Genomic DNA, 20,398 nt, shown 5'->3' on the forward strand with positions numbered 1-20,398 from the left:
CCCCTTCTGTCCCCTTCACAAGTTACTTTCCTACCTATCTTTGTGTCATTAGCAAATTTAGTAACCATACCTTCAGTCCCTTCATCTAAGCCATTTATATAAATAGTAAAAAGTTGAGGCCCCAGCACAGATCCCTGTGGCACATCTTTCCAACCAGAAAATGACCCATTTATGCCTACTCTCTGTTTCCTGTTAGCTAGCCAATCTTCTATCCATGCCAATATGTTACCCCCTACACCATGAGCTTTTATTTTCTGCAATAACCTTTGATGTGGCACCTTATCAAATGCCTTCTGAAAATCTAAGTAAAATACATCTACTGGTTCCCCTTTATCCACAGCACATGTAACTCCCTCAAAGAACTCCAATAAATTGGTTAAACATGATTTCCCTTTCACAAAACCATGTTGACTGTGTCTGATTACCTTGAATTTTTCTAAATGCCCTGCTAAAACGTCTTTAATAATAGTTTCTAACATTTTCCCTGAGACAGATGTTAAGCTAACTGGCCTGTAGTTTCCTGCTTTCTGTCTCCCTCCCTTTTTGAATAAAGGAGTTACATTCACTATTTTCCAATCTAACGGAACCTTCCCTGAATCTAGAGAATTTTGGGAAATTAAAATTAATGCAACAACTATCTCACTAGCCGCCACTTTTGACACCCTAGGATGAAGACCATCAGGACCCAGGGACTTGTCAGCCTACAGCCCCTACTATTTGTTCAGTACCACTTCCCTGGTGATTGCAATTTTCTTCAGTTTTTTAAATTCATTTATGGGATGTGGGAGTCGCTGGCTAGGCCAGCATTTATTGCCCATCCCTGATTGCCCTTGAGAAGGTGGTGGTGGGCTGCCTCGTTGAACCACTGCAGTCCTTATGGGGTAGGCACACCCACAGTGCTGTTAGGAAGGGAGTTCTAGCATTTTGACCCAATGACAGTGAAAGAATGGCGACATAGTTCCAAGTCAGGATGGTGTGTGACTTGGAGGGGAACTTGCATGTGGTGGTGTTCCCATGCATTTGCTGCCCTTGTCCTTCTAGTTGGTAGAGGTCGCGGGTTTGTAAGGTGCTGTCTAAGGAGCCTTGTGCATTGCTGCAGTGCATCTTGTAGATGGTACACAATGCTGCCACTGTGCGTCGGTGGAGGGAGTGAATGGTTGTTAACGGGCTACCAGTCAAGCGGGCTGCTTTGTCCTGGATGGTGTTGAGCTTCTTGAGTGTTGTTGGAGCTGCACCCATCCAGTCTGTATTTATGTGGTTACTCCAGTTCAGTTTCTGGTCAATGGTCGCCCCTAGGATGTTGATAGTGGGGGATTCAGTGATGGTAATGCCATTGAATGTCAAGGGGAGATGGTTAGATTCTCTCTTGTTGGAGATGGTCATTGCTTGGCACTTGTGTGGCATGAATGTTACTTGCCACATATCAGCCCAAGCCTGGATATTGCCCAGGTCTTGCTGCATTTCTACACTGACTGCTTCAGTTTATGAGCTGTTGCGAATGGTGCTGAACATTGTGCAATCATCAGCGAACATCCCTACTTCTGACCTTACGATTGAAGGAAGGTCATTGATGAGCAGCTGAAGATGGTTGGGCCTAGGACACTACCCTGAGGAACTCCTGCAATGATGTCCTGGAGCTCAGATGATTGACCTCCAACAAGTACAACCATCTTCCTTTGTGCTAGGTATGACTTCAACCAGCGGAGAGTTCCTCCCTCCCTTCCATTTCTTGACTTACAGCTAATACTGGGATGTTACTTGTATGCTCAATAGTCAAGTCTGATGCAAAATATCTGTTCAGTTCAACTGCCATCTCCTTATTATCCATTATTAATTCCCTAAAATTGATATTGGTTGCAAATGTACTGTCCTGTTTTCAGGCGGGGACCTGAGTTCAAGTTCATTTTATTGTAATATAATGCAGGTCTCCTCTACATGCTCCAAAGTAAGACTAGATAAGACTGTCATAATTTATGATGCGAGTTTGAAGGAGAAAATTTGAAACTTTGTTCAGAAAGGCTACAACAATGTATTTTGTGTGAAATGGCAAGGTTACTCTTCGCAATAAGAAATATACTCTTTGAAGTTGGGGTTAGCTACATTCTTGTAATTGCTAAGACTTCTGACAGAAGCTTTAAGCTTCATCTAACTTGTTTTAGATCTAAGCTGTGTGTTTGTTGAAAGCGGATCCATTTCTTAACTTGAACGCAGAAAATGAAAAATACTTGGGCTAAGTATGGTTTTTTGTGCCTTTATGAATGTGAGCTTTCTAAAGTATGACATGTTTGAAAAGTGTGTTAATGTATTGAAATGGTGCATTACAATTATTTTGGGGCGGGGAGGGGGTGTGGTGGATGGAAGAGAAGTATGAGTGTGTGTAAATTCTGTGTAATATTTATGGGTTGCCAGCATATGAATGGGAAAGACAGTTCAGACATACCTTATGTGAATGCAGAAATTGTTGTATTCTTTAGTAAATAATCTTGTGTGATCAGAGACATAGTGAAGGGTCTTGGATAAAGGCATATTGATTGAGAATTTTTAATTATACTGTGCAGTGTTAGCCACTAAACCGTTAGGGTATTCGAAGGGAAAGCTTTATGTTAAGGGTATTTATTAAATGACAGAGTGGCTGGGTAATAGGATAAATTGCATGATGTTAATAGTTTAAAGTCAGAAGTTCTCAGAGACTCGTCAGAGTTTCTGTAAAGACAGTCAACCTTCTCTTGTTTTGTTTGACTTGGATCATTTCCTTGCCCCCAATAACTTGCAAGTTACAAGTGGCTATCAATGTGAAATCTTCACTGAGATTGAGGAAATAGTTTAGGAGAAATACCTTTGCGGCAGAAAATTGTTCAGAGCGTGAAATACTTAGGGAGTGGTTGCGTCTTTTTAAAGGTAAATTAGATAAATGTTTGAAGCAGAAAAAGATGCCAAGTGATGGGGAGACTGAACAGTGGGATTAGAGTTTGTTGCAGCAAAAAGCTGGCACAAACGTAATTGGCTGAAAGGCCTCTTTCTGTGCTGTAAGCTTCTATGGCAAACAGAGTATATTTTAACAGTTAGAGAAATCGGGATAATGATTATATTGGTCCAGAAGTTCAAATTTAACTCATGTTTCAGCTATGCTATAACCAAGGTTGAATCAGTTTTGTGTTGATGTTCCTCCTATATTTGTTTAAAGATGTAGTTGTTTTTGACAAAATAATCCAAATTTGCTGATGAACATAAGGGGCGAAGCAAATTTTCAATTGTAGTGACTTTGGTTTAAATACTCTGATCCATTGAAACTGTTGGCAAGCGGAGTTCAACTGAACTGAATTGTATCAAACACATAATTATTCTTTCATACAATATATTTTGTAATTTACTTTTTTCTTTCATTTTCCATCACACACACCCCAACTCGCCCAGTTTTCCATCTGACAATTTTTCTCTAACAAGGGAAGATTGGCTGAAAATAGGAAATGACTATTGAAAGTTGTGGATTGGATCCGGTATTCTATCATACGCAGGTTCAAACTCTTAATGCAGCATGCCACCCATCATAACTTCTACCAACATATCCTGTCCTAGCCCACATAGAGTAACTGGAAACCAGTGCACACGCACATATTGTAATAACTCCAGCTTTCAGTCTTTCACTTTTACTAGGCATAGGTTGATCAGTTGTTTCCCCTGTTTCAAAAATATTACATTTGAAATTAAGAACTTTGAGATTCCACTTGACATTTTAATATCCTCTCTGACATTTGGACCAGTTGTACACAACTGCACTGTATTTTAAGATAAACAAATGTAATAACCAGTAAGCTGTACTAAATATTAAACAAGGAGTTGCATGTGAAGTTTTATACAGTGGTTGTGCTAAAAAGTGGTAAAATATCCTGTCACAACTTTGAACATTTCTTCTAGTCTGTGACAAACAATACCAAATGTCGTGTGCGAAATGAGCATGTTTGTAGCAAATTTACAAGCTGCAAGACCTGCTCAATGAAGCTTAACTGTCAGTGGGATCAGCGGAACCAAGAATGTCAAGCTTTGCCAGGTAAGAATCTGAATAAGCCAAAGCTTACACTTCAAAATGAATTACTGTCATAGGACTATCTTGTGCTTAAGATATTGCAATAATTGTATAGCTTTTAATATGGCTACAGGCTACTAAACAATGGATTCTGATCATTCTTTCAATTTAAGTATAAAATGGTCATTGCAACTTCCTTAAAATGGTTTATCATGTTTAAGGAGTAATTTTGTTGTCTCCTTCATTACAATGCAAAAAATGTGGTTACCAAATGCAGTACTGTTCAGTTAAACATTTAAGAAAATGCTTGCTGCTTGTAGTAGCCGGGTCCAGTTTTGGTGTCTGCTTTGAGGTTTTTATGTGTTCTTCGTGCCTCAGAACAAGATCCTTCTACACTTTGTTTTGTAGGATGGTCCACATTTTGAGCTTACCTTTCCAAAGAAGATGTTTTAATAAAAGTACAGTGTGCTGAAGACCCAGCAAACTTTTTTTTTTAAAACTTCCCTTTCTCTGAAAAATGAAAAAAAATCCATTCTTAAATTGGTTTAAAATAAAAATGGATTACACTTGGAAAAGGTTAAAATTAAATCAAATTTCATGCAAAAGAATTAGACCTGGCTATGTTGAATAAAACAGTTGTGTATTTAATTTATTTTAAACTCAAGGCTTCTAACCTCATCTAATTAGTTGAGCAGGTTTTTCAAGAGCTTATCTTTTTTTAAAATACTGGTGATGTGGTGTAGAGGTAATTGTATGGAAGACAACTTTGCAGTTTGTTTAAACGGCAGATTTAAGGAGAAGATAGCTATTGACTAAATAAAAAAACTTTTTTTAAAACTTTTTTTCACACCTAACAAGAATTAGACTTTCCAACTTGTCTGCATTTTGCAATTGACATACTGTCACCTGTCACTGGGATAATTTTGAATAGTGGATGGCAGACAATGATCTGTGTGTGCGGTTTTTTGGCGATGTATGTGACTTGGAACGTCAGTTAAGTTCATAGTTTTTTCGTATCATTTCACCATACATCAGTCTTTTCGTTTCACGATTTTGAAAGAGATATGAAAACTGGGTTTGTTCCTACAATTCCAGCTCATCTTTGCGGAGAAGGCTGGAGCCATGTTGGGGATGTCTGCCTCCGGATCAATGCAAGCCGAGAAAACTATGATAATGCAAAACTCTATTGCTACAATCTTAGTGGAAATCTTGCATCTCTTACCACATCTAAGGAAGTTGAATATGTTCTAGATGAGCTACACAAATATACAGTTCAGGTAATTGTGGTTGAGTATTTTTTCTTCCAATTTGTCCAATTTTGCATGTTATGAGAATGCATACTGTGAAACATTAACCAGAGCAAGTTGAATTATTTAACTGCTGCAGTCCTATGTAATACCAAAATCTTGAAATGTAACTTACAGATCTATCTTAACTAGACCATCTTGGAGTATAGGACCCAATTTGTTCAGGTGCATTGGAATATGTAGTAATGGCCTGTAATAATAGGCAATTCATATTTTAGCCAATCATTTATAACTTAGGATGGCAGGGCCGTGGGGGAATGATTTCATTTCCAAACTAATTGCCTGTAGACTGACATTTTATTTCATAGCACTAAAATCTCTACTATTGCGGCAGTAATCTTTTCTTAAATATTCTGAAGTGAAGGCGATCAGGTACAGTTACTTTAATATAAGTAGAATATTGGCATTGTCGTCTGATGCTAAAGTACTTGTTATCCCATACTGGAATTGGGGCTGTGAACAATGCAGTTTTTTCATGTATAGAAGTATGAGAATCTTACTCTGAGGAATTGTGGCTTTAATATATCTAGTTAGAGAAAAATGATATTCCCCAACGCAATATTACATTGGTGCAGCCCGATTAACATTGTGAACAGAACCACTTTTCAGTCTCTGTCCATTGCTTTAAGTCTGGCATATTCAGTCATAGTGTGGCTGTGTTACTGCTTGTTATGTGGAATCAAAGCTGAAAGTGATGGACAGCAAATTTGGCAGCAAATTTATCTATCTTATCATTTGGAATTGTGAAGGTAAATTTTCACTTGCATGAATTTATGATGAAAGTAGCAGTTCGGGCTGAAATAGTGCAGTGAATTTAATACCTCATCGTGTTTAAGACAATTTACACAATGACAGCTTATTTCACTTATGTGAAATAGAGGTAGCTCACATGATATAACGGGAAGTATTAATCCTCCTTCAATTAATAATATCCCTCAGCTTGTTTTGTGGATAGAATGCAAACTAGAAATAGTGATATACATAGTATTTCTACTTAATGAAGAGTCTGATCCTTGCTTGTTGCAATATCTTTTCAAAGCTAGTAGCCACTTACACCGTAAACATTATTGTCCAAGCATATGGGAGTTCTGATTCAAATTCCTGATTTCCCAAGGTGGGGTACTTTGTTCCTGCATAGTGCTGCGCCTAGAAGTCTCACTAAGGATTTCAACTTACTCAACTATGTTGCAGCTCAGTATGAATGACATGCAGTCAGTGGTCTTGCATTTGCAGCTTTTACATTGAGAGTCATGTGTTCAATTGCTTAAATAATCAAGACAATTCACAAACTTGCTTCTTCATCTGTCTGTCAAGTTTAAAAAGAAAAATCGTTCGACCTCATCATTAATGTGGCTATCATATTCTATAATTGAAATCTAAAGAAAACCTATTTTATTTTATATTGTCCTGTCTGTTATTTGAAGACCATGTGTGCTTACAAATGTCTGCTTAAATATAGCTGTCTTTTGTGCATTGTTGCTTGTGATTTTGGGAAGTGAGCAGAAGGTAGCCAATTTCTATGAAACAACTGGTATTGACTTCAAACTTGCTGGACTTATGTAACAGAAGTTTTTTTTAAATAAGATTTGTGACAGAAAACTCAGAAAAGGGATTTACTGAGATCATATTTTTAGACTGTCTTCTCCATTCAGCTTTGGATTTGGGGCAAACTTGTAACAGTTATTTAATATCGAGCATTAAGGCATAAGCTTATTCTTTTGAGAGCTACCTGAATGTGATTGGATGTTAAGCCTGAAGTGCAGTGTCTGACATTTATGAAATTTAACTGTAAACTTAAAGCAAATGTTAGCTCTCCTTCTCCCTGTCTTTGGGATGTTAGCAGATTATAGAATCTAACAGGACAGAAGGAGGCCATTTCCTTGTCGTGCCTATGCCGACTCTTTGAAACAGCTGTACAGTTTAGTCGCACACCCTAGCTTTTTCCCATACAAATTAGTCCTCTCCAAGTGTGTGTCGAATTGTCTTTTGAAAGGTCCTATCAAATTTGATGCAGTCACCTGCTCCAGCAGTGAGTTCCAGATCTTAACGATCCTCTGCATGGACAAAAATTCTCATTCACTCGTTCTTTTGTCAATTATTTTAAAACCTGTGACTTCTAACTTACTTGCCAGAGGAAACAGCTTCTCCCTATTTGGTCTATCAAAACCTCTCGTGATTTTGAATATCTGTTAGGTCTCTTCTTAACCCCCTCTGTTCTAAGGAGAACAAACCTGGCCTGTCCAATCTCACTACATAATTGTAGTCCCTCATCCCTGATATCATCCAGGTAAACCTCCCCTGTTTCCCCCACCCCCCCGCCCCCAAAGGCCTTGACATCCTTCCTGAAGTGTGGTGCCCAGAATTGTGTTGCGAGAGTCCATTTTTTTTTTTTTGTTAAAACTTGAGAATCTGTATTTGAAAAAACTGAAAAGGATTTCATGGACATTGAATCATCTGGAGATGGCTGCACATTGTGTTTTTTTTGAAAGAAAAATAAAGGTTTGGGACTGCGTTTGACCTGAGAGTGGAATGTAAACAGTTACTGGAAAACACCTGTTCACAGAGAACCCAACGGGGGGGGGGGGTTGTTTTCTGACCTGAAGGGACAGATGTTTACAAACGAGCAACAAAGCAGTGATTTATGGTGGCCGTGTTACTTGTTTCTGGAAATGTTTAGTTTCAATTTAAACTGTTGAAACAGTCAGTTGTTTCTGCCTGGAGAGGAGAAAGTCTGCCCACTTTTCTCTTTGAAAAAGAATCCTGCATCTCTTGAGAAGAAACCCTGTATTTCAATTGTGGCAGATTCCTATTTCCTCCTGTCTCTGAAGAATCCCTGCATCAGGCTATACTGTTGCCTCCTGTGTGTTAGAAATCCTGAATGTTTGCAGACACCTTGCATCTTTAAAAGATTTGAACCGAATGTGTAAGAATTGACACCTGTTGCTGCACACCTGATGGAAGACCTATGTGAAGCTTTCTGCAGTTGAATTTCTTTGAATGTCTACCTAAACATTGTTCGTCAACCTCGCCTGGAAAAACTCCTAATGGCCGCCAACTAATTGACATTGGAAACCTCGCCAACCAAAGGACACTCATATCTTATCAAAAAAGTTATTTTTTATTCCTTTTATTCCTTTAAAGCAGCTGTAAACAAAAATCCCCTTTTTCCCGGTTAACTTTTTTTGGATATATGTGCGTGACAGCGAGAATAATAAAGGGCTTTAATACTTTGATTCGCATATTTATTTACTTCATTATTGGTTAAGACTTGGTTTTATAGTAAACGGATAATTTTGTTGTTTATTAAAGAAACCTGGTTGGCTGTTTTGGTAAGTGGGAAAATTTGTTATGTTGTGACCTGTGGAGACATGGGACTGAATTAACAGTGCACTCCTCCCGCCTCGGTCGTAACAATTGTACACACTACTCCAGCTGAGGTCCAACCAGAAATTGTTAAAGGTTTGGCATGCCATGTTTTTGTATTCAGTGCCCCTATTTACAAAGCCAAGTATTCCATCAGCTTTCTTAACTGCCTTATCAATTTTCCCTGCAATCTTCAAACATTTGTGAATATGCATCCCCAGCTTCCTCTGCTCTCAAAATAGTACCATTTAGTTTATACTGCCTCTGCATCTTGTTTCTCGCAATTGCATCCTTTTTTTATTCTTTCACGGGATGTGGGCGTCACTGGCTAGGCCAGCATTTATTGTTCATTCTTAATTGCCCTTGAGAAGGTGGTTGTGAGCTGCCTTTTTGAACTGCTGCAATCCATGTGGTGGAGGTACAGCCATAGTGCTGTTCGGAAGGGAGTTCCAGAATTTTGACCGAGTGACCATGAAGGAACAGTGATATAGTTTCAAATCAGGATGGTGTGTGGCTTGGAGGGGAACTTGCAGGTGATGGTGTTCCCATGCATCTGCTGCCCTTGTCCTTCTAGGTAGTAGAGGTTGTGGGTTTGGAAGGTGCTGTCAAAGGAGCCTTGGTGAGTTGCTGCAGTGCATCTTGCAGATGGTAGACACTGCTGCCACTGTGCATCAGTGGTGGATGGAGTGCAATCAAGCAGGCTACTTGGTCCTGGATAGTGTCAAGCTTCTAGAGTGTTGGAGCAGCACCCATCCAGGCAAGTGGAGAGTATTCCATCAATCGCCTGACCTGTGCCTTGTAGGTGGTGGACAGGCTTTGTGGAGTCAGAAAGTGAGTTACTCATTGCAGAATTCTCAGCCTCTGACCTGTTGTTGTAGTCACAGTATTTACATGGCTGGTCCAGTTCAGTTTCTGGTCAATGGTGAACTCCCAGGATGTTGACAGTGGGAGATTCAGTGATGGTAATGCCATTGAATGTCAAGGGGAGATGGTTGGATTCTCTCTCGTTGGAAATGGTCATTGTCTAGCACTTGTGTGGCATGAATGTAACTTGCCACTTATCAGCCCAAGCCTGAATGTTGTCCAGATCATGCTGTACATGGACATGGATGGCTTCAGTATCTGAGGAGTCCTGAATGGTGCTGAACATTGTGCAATCATCAACGAACATCCCCACTTGTGTCCTTATGATGGAGGGCGGTCATTGATGATGCAGCTGGAGATGGTTGGGCCTAGGACACTATCCTGAGCAACTCCTGCAGTGATGTCCTGAGACTGAGATGACTGACCTCCAACAACCACAACCATCTTCCTTTGTGCTCAGTATGACTCCAACCGGTGGAGAGATTTCCCCCCGATTCCCATTAACTCCAGTTTTGTTAGGGCTCCTTTATGCCATGCATGGTCAACTGCTGCTTTGATGCCAAGGGCAGTCACTCTCAACTCACTTGCCATTTTAAGATTCTGTCTATGCTCTCTTGAAGTCTGCTACCTTCCTGCTCACTATTTACTATGTTGCCAAGTTTTATATCATCCACAAAGTTCAAAATTGTACTCCCTATGCCCAAGATAAATAAATATATATAATAGATAACATAATAAATAAATATATATACAAATCAATACAGACTGCTGAGGGAAACATCCATTCACCACTACTCACTGTCTCCTATCGCTTGGCTAATTATGTACTCAGATTACCACCGTTCCTTTCATACCATGTGCTACAATTTTCTGAAGAATTCTATTATGTGATACTTTATCAAATACTCTTCGAAAGTCTACATATACCATAGCTGCTGCACGACCATATTGATCCTCTGTTATTTCATCAATGAACTTAATCAAGTCAGTTGGATACTGGTTGCCTTTTACAAATTTGTATTGGCTGTTTCTTATCAACCCATGATTACCAGTGAGAATTTTATCCTTGATAATGTCTGTAATAGTTTCCCCACCACTGACATTAGACTGGCTTATAGTTCCTATGTTCGTCCCTTTCCCTCTTTTTGAACAGGGGTGTAACCTTTGCAATCCTCCAATCCTCCAGTCCTCTGGCACCACTCCCACATCCAAGGAGGATTGAAAGATTTTGGTCAGGGCTTCTGCTATCTTCATCCTAGCTTCCCTCAACGACCTAGGACACATCCCATCTGAACTGGGTTACTTGTTAATTTTGGGGTGACGTCAACCTATTTAGTACCTCCTTTCTATTATTATCTTATCAATCTCTGTACTGCCCTCTTTTACTGTGTCATTCAATTCATCCTCTTTTGTGTAGGCAGATGCAAAGTAATCAGTCAGTACCACAGTCATGCACTCTACCTGCACAAGAAGATTTCCTTTTTTTTTGTCACTGATTGTCGTCTAACTATCCTTTCGCATTAACATGCTTATAGAAGATTTTTGGGTTCCCTTTTATATTTCCCACTTTGTTGCCTTACTTCAGCACTGCTTCAAACCATTGACTTGGACATACTGATTAAGGAAATTCTCCTATACGCATTCCAGAAATTCTTCACCTTCTTTGCCCTTGACTCCATTTCCCAACCCCCCCCCCCCCACCCCAGAGCATATAAGGGTAAATGAAGTCCCCTACGATTATTCTTTTTTAAACATTTCTCTGGAATTTGCCTGCAGATTTGCTCGTCTATCTCTTGCTCACTATTTGGGAGTCCATATTAAACATACAGCGATGTAACAGCTACTTTTCTGTTCCTTAACTCTAACCAGATTCAGTCTTTGAACCCTCCAATATATTGTTCCTATGTAGAACTGTGATATTATCGCTGATCAATACTGCTGTACCCCCACCCCTGAACCCTGCCTTTCTCCCTTCCCCATCCCACCTGAATACATTGTAGCCAGTTAGTTTAGTTTCCATTCTCGCTCATGTTTAAGCAGGTATCTGTTACAGCCACTATGTCACAACCCCACATGGCAACTTGTGTCTCTTGCTCATCAGCCTTATTTTGAACATTCCTTGCATTACCATACTTGCATTCCAGCATCATACATGGTGTCAGCTGTGGCTCAGTTGGTAGTACACTTGCCTCTGAGTCAGAAGATTGTGGGTTCAAGTCCCGCTCCAGGACTTCAGCACAAAAATTAAGGCTGACACTCTAGTCCAGTACTGAGGGAGGACAGCACTGTTGTAGATGCTGTCCTTCAGATGAATTGTTAAACTAAGGCCACATTTGACCCCTCGGATGAATGTAAAAGAATTCATAGCACTATTTTGAAGAAGAGTGACTTGTCTTCTGGGAGCGGAGAGGAATGGGCCTGTGGGGAAAACACCGAGAGCGGAGCTGATAGATGGAGCCCGAGGATCGAGGCCCAGTCACTTACCTTCCGGGGAGCAGAGCAGAGGAGAGGACCTATGGGGAAAACGCCTAGAGTGGAGCCGATAAATTGAGCCTGAGGATTGCGGCCCAGTCCCTTACCTTCTGGAAGAGGAATGGACCTGTGGGGAGAACACCGAGAGCGGAGTCCATAAATTGAGCCCGAGGATTGAGGCCCAGTCACTTACCTTCTGGGAGAGCAGTCCAGGCGTGCCAGAGTTTGAAAACAAAGTGAGCAGTGACGTCACAGGAAAGCTGCAAGGTGATTGGTTGGTGAGTAACAGCTGTTGGGGAATAACTCTAAATAGCTGGGTAGGTAAGTAAAGGGAAAGATCTACAGTTTAAAAAAAATATATACTAGGTAGTTTTTTTTTAGGTAATCGAGGTCCCTAGGGTAAATAATCTAATTTTTGTGTAATTTAAGGGGATAAATTAAGGGTAAGGCAGGGCAGCTCGGCAGCGTGGAGTGCTCATTCTGTGCAATGTGGGAAGTCAGGGACACTTCCAGTGTCCAGGGCGAACACGTGCAGGAAGTGTCTCCAGCTGCAGCTATTCGAAATCCGTGTTTTGGATCTGGAGCAGCGGCTGGATGCACTGTGGAGCATCTGTGAGGCTAAGATCATCATGGATAGCACGTACAGGGAGGTGGTCACGCTGCAGGTAAAGACTGCTCAGGCAGAAAGGGAATGGCTGACCGACAGGCAGAGTAGAAAAACTAGGCAGGTAGTGCAGGAGTCCCCTGGGTCCATCTACCTCTCGAACAGATTTTCCACTTTGAAGACTGTTGAGGGAGATAGCTTCTCAGGGAATGCAGCAAGAGCCAAGTCTGTGGCACCACGGTTGGCTCAGCTACACAGTAAGGGAGGAAAAGGAGTGGAAGAGCTATAGTGATAGGGGATTCTATTGTAAGGGGTACAGATAGGCGTTTCTGTGGTGGCAAACGTGACTCCAGGATGGTATGCTGCCTCCCTGGTGCTAGGGTCAAGGATGTCACGGAGCGGCTGGAGGACATTCTGAAGGGGGACGGTCAGAGGTCGTGGTACACATTGGTACTAACGACATAGGCAGAAAGAGGGATGAGGTCCTGCAACAAGAATTTAGGGAGCTAGGTAGCAGATTAAAAAACAGGACCTCAAAGGTTGTAATATCTGGATTACTCCCAGTGCCACGTGTTAGTGAGTATAGGAATAGGAGGATAGAGCAAATGAATGCGTGGCTGAAGAGATGGTGCAGGAGGGAAGGCTTTCGTTTCCTGGATCACTGGATCTGTTTGTGGCAAAGGTGGGATCTGTACAAGTTGGACGGGTTGCACCTGAACTGGAACGGGACCAACATCCTATGTGGGAGGTTTGCGAGTGCTGTTGGGGCGGGTTTAAACTAATTTGGCAGGGGGATGGGATAGAGTGGAGGTATAGTAGGGGGTGATGCACAGTCAAATATAGAAGAGAAACTGTCAGTCTGGAAGGCAGAGCAAATATAGACCTGTTAAGGCACAAGTGAAAAATGCAAGGCTGGATTGCATCTATTTTAATGCCAGGAGTCTTACTAGTAAGGCAGATGAATTGAGGGCATTGATTAGCACATTGGATTATGATATTATTGTTGTCACAGAGACATGGTTGAGGGAAGGGCAGGACTGGCAGCTCAATATTCTAGGGTATACAATCTTCAGGCAAGACAGGGGAGGGGGTAAAAGAGGAGGTGGCATTGCACTGTTGATCAATTACTGCAGTAAGGAGGGATGATATCTTAGAAGGTTCCTCAAATGAGGCCATATGGGTAGAACTTAAAAACAAAAAGGGGGCAATCACTTGGCTGGGAGTGTACTACAGGCCTCCAAACAGTCGGAGAAATAGAGGAGCAGATATGTAGACAAATCTCAGAGGTGTATAAATTCCCCAATATGAACTGGGATAGTCTTAGTGCAAAAGACTTAAAGGAGGCAGAATTCTTAAAATATATACAGGAGAGCTTTTTGAGCCAGTGCGTAGAAAATCCTACAAGAGAAGGGGTGGTACTGGACCTAATCCTAGGGAATGAAGCCGGACAAGTGGTAGAAGTGTCAGTGGGAGAGTATTTCGGGGATAGTGATCATAACTCTGTAAGAGTTAAGGTAGTTATGGAAAAGGACAAAGAGGGACGGGAAATAAAGGTACTGAATTGGGGGAAGGCTGATTTCAATATGATAAAACAGGATCTGGCCAAAGTGGACTGGGAGCAGCTACTTGTAGGAAAGTCTACATCAGACCAGTGAGAGTCATTCAAAGAGGAAATAGTGAGGGTTCAGAGCCAACATGTACCCGTTAAGGTGAAGGGTAGGTAGGACCAGCAGGTCCATGGAACCCTGGATGTCAAGGGATATAGACGATTGGATCAGGAAAAAAAAAAGGAGGCTTATGGCAGGTACAGAGCGCTGAAAACAGTGGAGGCACTAGGGGGGTATAGAAAGTGTAGGGGTGGTACTTAAAAAAAAAAAAGTAATTAGGAGAGCAAAGCGGGGACATGAAAAAACACTGGCGGGCAAGATAAAGGAAAATCCCAAGGCGTTTTATAAGTATATTAAGGGCAAGAGGATAACCAGGGCAAGGGTTGGGACCAAAGTGACAATCTGTGTGTGGAGCTGGAGGACATTGGTGAGGTTTTAAATGATTACTTTTCATCTGTGTTCACCAGGGAGAAGGACGTTGTAGGTGTAGAGATCAGGGAGGGGGATTGTGATGTACATGAAAATATTAGCATTGAAAGGGAGGAAGTATTAGCTGTTTTAGCAGTGGATAAATCCCCATGCCCAGATGAGATGTATCCAGGCTGCTATGTGAGGCAAGGGAGGAGATGGCAGGGGCTCTGACACAAATTTTCAAATCCTCTCTGACCACAGGAAAGGTACCAGAGGATTGGAGGACAGCAAATGCGGTACCATTATTTAAGAAGGGTAGCAGGGATAAACCAGGTAATTACAGGCCAGTGAGTCCAACATCAGTGGTTGGGAAACTATTGGAAAAAGTTCTGAGGGACAGGATTAATCTCCACTTGGAGAGGCAGGGATTAATCAGGGATAGTCAGCATGGCTTTGTCAGGGGGAGATCGTGTCTAACTTGATTGAATTTTTTGAGGTGGTGACTAGATATGTTGATGTAGTCTACATGGATTTCAGTAAGGCTTTTGATAAGGTCCCACATGGGAGTTTGGTCAAGAATGTAAGAGCCCATGGGATCCAGGGCAATTTGGCAAATTGGATCCAAAATTGGCTTAGTGGCAGGAGGCAGAGGGTGATTGTCGAGGGTTGTTTGTGCGTGTGGAAGCCTGTGACCATTGGTGTACCACAGGGATCGGTGCTGGGACCTTTGCTGTTTGTAGTATGCATTAATGATTTAAACGTGAATATAGGAGGTATGATCAGTAAGTTAGCAGATGACACGAAAATTGGTGGTGTCGTAAATAGTGAGGAGGAAAGCCTTAGGTTACAGGACGGTAGAGATGGGCTGGTGAGATGGGCAGAGCAGCAGCAAATGGAATTTAATACTGAGAAGTGTGAGGTGATGCATTTTGGGAGGACTAACAAGGCAAGGGAATATACAATGAATGGTAGGACCCTAGGAAGTACAGAGGGTCAGAGGGATCTTGGTGTACTTGTCCATAGGTCACTGAAGGCAGCAGCACAGGTAGATAGGTGGTTAGGAAGGCATATGAGATACTTTCCTTTATCAGTTGAGGCATAGAATATAAGAGCAGGGAGGTTATGATGGAGCTGTATAAAATGCTTGTTAGGCCACAGCTGGAGTACTGTGTACAGTTCTGGGCACCACACTATAGGAAGGATGTGATTGCTCTGGAGAGGGTGGGGAGGAGATTCACCAGGATGTTGCCTGGGCTGGAGTATTTCAGCTATGAAGAGAGACTGAATAGGCAAGGGTTGTTTTCCTTAGAGCAGAGAAGGCTGAGGGGGGACCTGATTGAGGTATACAAAATTATGAGGGGCATTGTATAGGTTAGATGGGAAGAAATGCTTTCCCTTAGCGGAGGGGTCAATAGCCAGGGGACATAGATTTAAGATGAGAGGCAGGAGGTTTAGAGGAAATTTGAGGGAAATTTTTTTCACCCAGAGGGTGGTTGGAATCTGGAACACACTGCTTGAAGAGGTGGTAGAGGCAGGAATCCTCAACATTTAAGAAGTATTTAGATGAGCACTTGAAACGCCATAGCATACAAGGCTACGGGCCAAGTGCTGGAAAATGGGATTTAGAGTAGTTAGGTGCTTGATGGTTGGCACATACACGATGGGCCGAAGGGCCTGTTTATGTGCTGTATATCTCTTGTGACCCTAGTAGGGGAGTAATCTTTAGTGTCCTGGCTAATATTTATCCCTCAATCAACATCACAAAAATAAACCGATTATCTGGTCATTATTGCTGTTTGTGGGAGTTTGCTGTGCGCAGGTTGTCTGCCACGTTTCCTATATTACAATAGTGACTACACTTCAAAAATACTTCATTGACTGTAAAGCACTTTGGGAAATCCGGTGGCCATGAAAGGCGCTATATAAATGCAAGTCTTTTTCTTTTAATAGTAATACAGTAATCATAGAAAATATACAGCACAGGAGATCGTTCGGCCCATCGTGGCCATGCTGGTCGACAGAGCTACCCAGCCTAATCCCACCTTCCTGCACTAGGTCCGTAGCCCTGCAGGTCACAGCTTTTTGTGTAGATATCCAAGTACTTTTTAAATGTAGTGAGAATTTCTCTCTCCATCATAGTTTTAGGCAGTGAGTTCCCGGTACTTACCAACTTCTGGGTGAATAAGATGATTCCTCATCTCCCTTCTTATCCTTCTACCAATTACTTTTAAGCTATGCCCCTGGGTTTCTGACCCGTCTGCTAAGGGGAATAGGTCATCCCTATTTACTCTATCTAGGCTCTTCATAATTTTGTACACATCAATTAAGTCACGTCTCAGCCTCCTCCTGTTCCAAGGAAAACAACACCAACCTATTCAATCTTTCCTCGCAGATAAAATTTTCCAGTCCTGGCATCATCCTCGTAAATCTCCTCCACACCCTTTCCAATGCGATCACATCTTTCCTGTTACGTTGTGACCAGAATTGTATGCAGTAAACAAGCTGTGGTCGAACTAGTGTTGTATGCAATTCTAGCATAACCTCCCCTGCTCTTATATTCTGTGCCAGACCAATAAAGGAAAGCATGCCATATGCCGCCTTAATCACCTTATCGACCTGTCCAGCTACCTTTAAGGATCTGTGGACATTCAATTCAAGGTCCCCCTGTTCCTCCATACTACTCAGTATTCTCCAATTTATTGTGTATTCCTTTGCCTTGTTAGCCTTCCCCAAATGCTTTACCTCACACTTCTCCAGATTGAACTCCAATTGCCACTGTTCCATCTAATTGACAAAACTATATATATCTTCCTGTAGTGTAAAACTTTTCCTCCTCACTGTAAACTACATGGCCACTTTTTGTATCATCTGGAAACTTCTTTATCATGCCCCCTATATTTGAGTCTAAATCATAAATACAAACTACAAAAAGCAAGAATCCACGTACTGAGCCCTGTGAAACCCCACTGGTAACAGCCTGCCAGTCACAAAAAATACCTGTCAACTATTACCCTTTGCTTCCTACCACTAGTCCAATTTTGGATCCAATTTTCCACTCTTCCTTGGATCCCAAGGGCTTTTAGTTTTTGACCAGCCTGCCATGTGGGCCTTGCGAAATACTTGACTAAAATCCCTGTAGACCACATCCACTGCACTGCCTTCATCAACCCTACTTGTCACCTCCTCAGAAAAAATCGATTAAGTTAGTCAGACATGATCTTCCCTTAACAAATCCTTGCTGACTTTCCTTGATTAATCTATGCCTTTCTAAATGAAGGTTTATACTGTCCCTCCGAATTGATTCCAGTAATTTGCTTACAACTGAAGTAAACTAACTAACTGGCCCACAATTAATCTGATTAATCCTTCCTCCTTTCCAAACAATGGTACAAATTTGACAGTCCTCAATCATCTGGCACCACTCCCGTAGCCAGGGACGATTGAAATATGATGACCAGATCCTCCGCAATTTCCTCCTTTGCTGCATTTAACAATCTTGGATGTATTTAATCTGGGCCTGGTGATTTATCTACTTTCAAAGATGCCCAAATCTTAAATATTTATTCTCTCGCAATGTTTGTTCCATCCAATATTTCATACTGTTCCTCCTTAACTACGACACCATCATCGGTCCCTCTTTTGTGAAGACAGCAAAAGATTCATTAAGAACCTTAACGACATCCTTCATCTTGTCACGGTACTGTACTTTTTTTCTCTCCTGTTTGAAACAGTGTGCCTTTAAGACTCTTTAAAAAAAAAAGTGTACCTTTAAGACAGAAAGAGAAGTTTAAATTTCTGCGAACAGTGTGCCAGCTGCACTTGTTACTGTGGCGACAGCAGGAGTGAGGAGGTCACATGGTCCAATGGTTCATGTGGAAAAACCAGCTAAAACCAGTTTAGAGAGACATCAGCAAAGTGAAGGAAAGAGCTGTCTATTTCTCAGCAGAAATTCTACAAGCCAAAGACTTGCAGGTTGATAGGTAAATTGTCCCTAGTATAGGTAGGTGGTAGGGGAATATAGGGACAGGTGGGGATGTGGTAGAAATGTAGGATTAGTATAAATGGGTGGTTGATGGTCGGCACAGACTCGGTGGGCCGAGGGGCCTGTTTTAGTGCTGTATCTCTTTTATTAAAAAAAAGTAGCTACAGGCCATGTTAATTGCCTAAGGAGGAAAAAACCCTTTGAAGAGACCATTTATATTGCTGGAAGTCGCAAAATTCCTTTTCTTTACTTCCAGTCTAAGAGTCTTTGCTTCAAGATTGAGACTCTCTTGACTGTGTTTTCTGGAATTCACTAACCTTTTTACCCCAAGACTGTTGATTTTTAAAAATTCAAGTAGACCTATTGCTGTGGTCATCGTTGAAAGAACTGTGTGATGCCTGCTGCAGCCAAAGTGCTTTGAATCCCTATCTACTATGAGACTGTTTCATTAAATCGCATGGGGACTTGGAGTGGTATTTGATTATTTTTACACTCTGATACCTCACCCATCAGGAACGTAACCCACAAAGACTAACAACCCAGTTATTTATTCTTAAACAGCTCATTTTTAAAATGATTTTTTTAAAACAGGAAACCGGTCAACCATTGAATTTTGAGAGTATTTGTGTGAATGGGGAAGTTAGGTTAAAATAAGACGTTGTAAGGTCTTTAGACAAAGGTTTATCATAGTGTTTAAGATTTAGTTTTAATAAATAGTTAATTTGTTGTCTAAAGATAGCTGGTTTGGTCTGTTTTATTCTGGGGGTTACTAGAGTGTTTAAGTTGGGTGGGTAAACTTTAAATAATATGATGCGACCTGTAGAGCGATGGGACTGAATTGACAATGCATTGCTCCCACCTCGGTCATAACATATTAATTGGACGTCTTTTCCGGGATCAGATTAATTGGGGGACTTGCGTTTGGAATCATAATTTCTCATCTCTGGGATAACACATAAGTTGGGGTCTTGCATCTGGCATCATATTAATTGCTCTCGCATCTGGGATCATTAATTGGGGTGCTCAATTGTGGGGATCCAAATCTAATGCCGATTGCGAAAAAAATAAAAGGAACCAGGTTTCTTGTATAATAAGGTACAGTCTAAACCATTGGAATGGCATTGGCAGTTGCAGTGGAGTTTCTGGGAAAGGAGAATGTGTCCCTCAGTGACTTGTTAACTTTAAGAATAAACAAAGAATTGGCAGCAAAATTGGGGTCAGAGTTAAAAAAGCAGAGATATTTGATGTAATAGTGCAACATTTAAAATTAGAAGAACTAAGATAGTAAGTCAGAGTGATGCAGTGGAATAAAAACAGAAAGTGCTGGAAATACTCAGGTCTGGCAGCATCTGTGGAAAGAGAAGCAGAGTTAATGTTTCAGGTCAGTGACCTTTCGTCAGGACTGATATGAAACGTTAACTCTGCTTCTCTCTCCACAGATGCTGCCAGAGCTGCTGAGTATTTCCAGCACTTTTTGTTTTTATTTCAGATTTCCAGCATCTGCAGTATTTTGCTTTTGTTTTAGTGCTGCAGTGGAATTGGCTAAGATTCAGTTCGAAATGATAAAACTTGAACAGGAAAAAGAAATAGCAATAAGAAAACTTGAACTTGAAAAAGAGGAAAGGGAGGAAGAGAGGGAATTTAGGTTAAGACCGATGGAACTAACATATAGCGGTAGTCTTGACTCCAGGAAAAATTCGGGCCAGGAAAAATCTGAATTCAGCTCAGGAACCAGCGAAAAGCTGTTTAAATATTTATACACGC

The 20,398-nt window shown here is 41.3% G+C and overlaps 1 protein-coding gene across 5 annotated transcripts in view; it reads left to right on the top strand.

The window, feature by feature from the left end:
- The window catches only part of atrnl1b (attractin-like 1b), a 1,082,183-nt gene that overhangs the window by 283,629 nt on the left and 778,156 nt on the right, over positions 1–20,398 (top strand). For all 5 annotated transcript variants that reach the window (XM_068052965.1, XM_068052967.1, XM_068052968.1 and 2 more), the window contains exons 14-15: positions 3,916–4,048; positions 5,120–5,301. In XM_068052965.1, the coding sequence (XP_067909066.1) occupies positions 3,916–4,048; positions 5,120–5,301 (315 nt within the window). The remainder of the gene's footprint in view (positions 1–3,915; positions 4,049–5,119; positions 5,302–20,398) is intronic.

Source organism: Heterodontus francisci, chromosome 20 (assembly GCF_036365525.1).
Source record: "Heterodontus francisci isolate sHetFra1 chromosome 20, sHetFra1.hap1, whole genome shotgun sequence".
NCBI lineage: Eukaryota > Metazoa > Chordata > Chondrichthyes > Heterodontiformes > Heterodontidae > Heterodontus > Heterodontus francisci.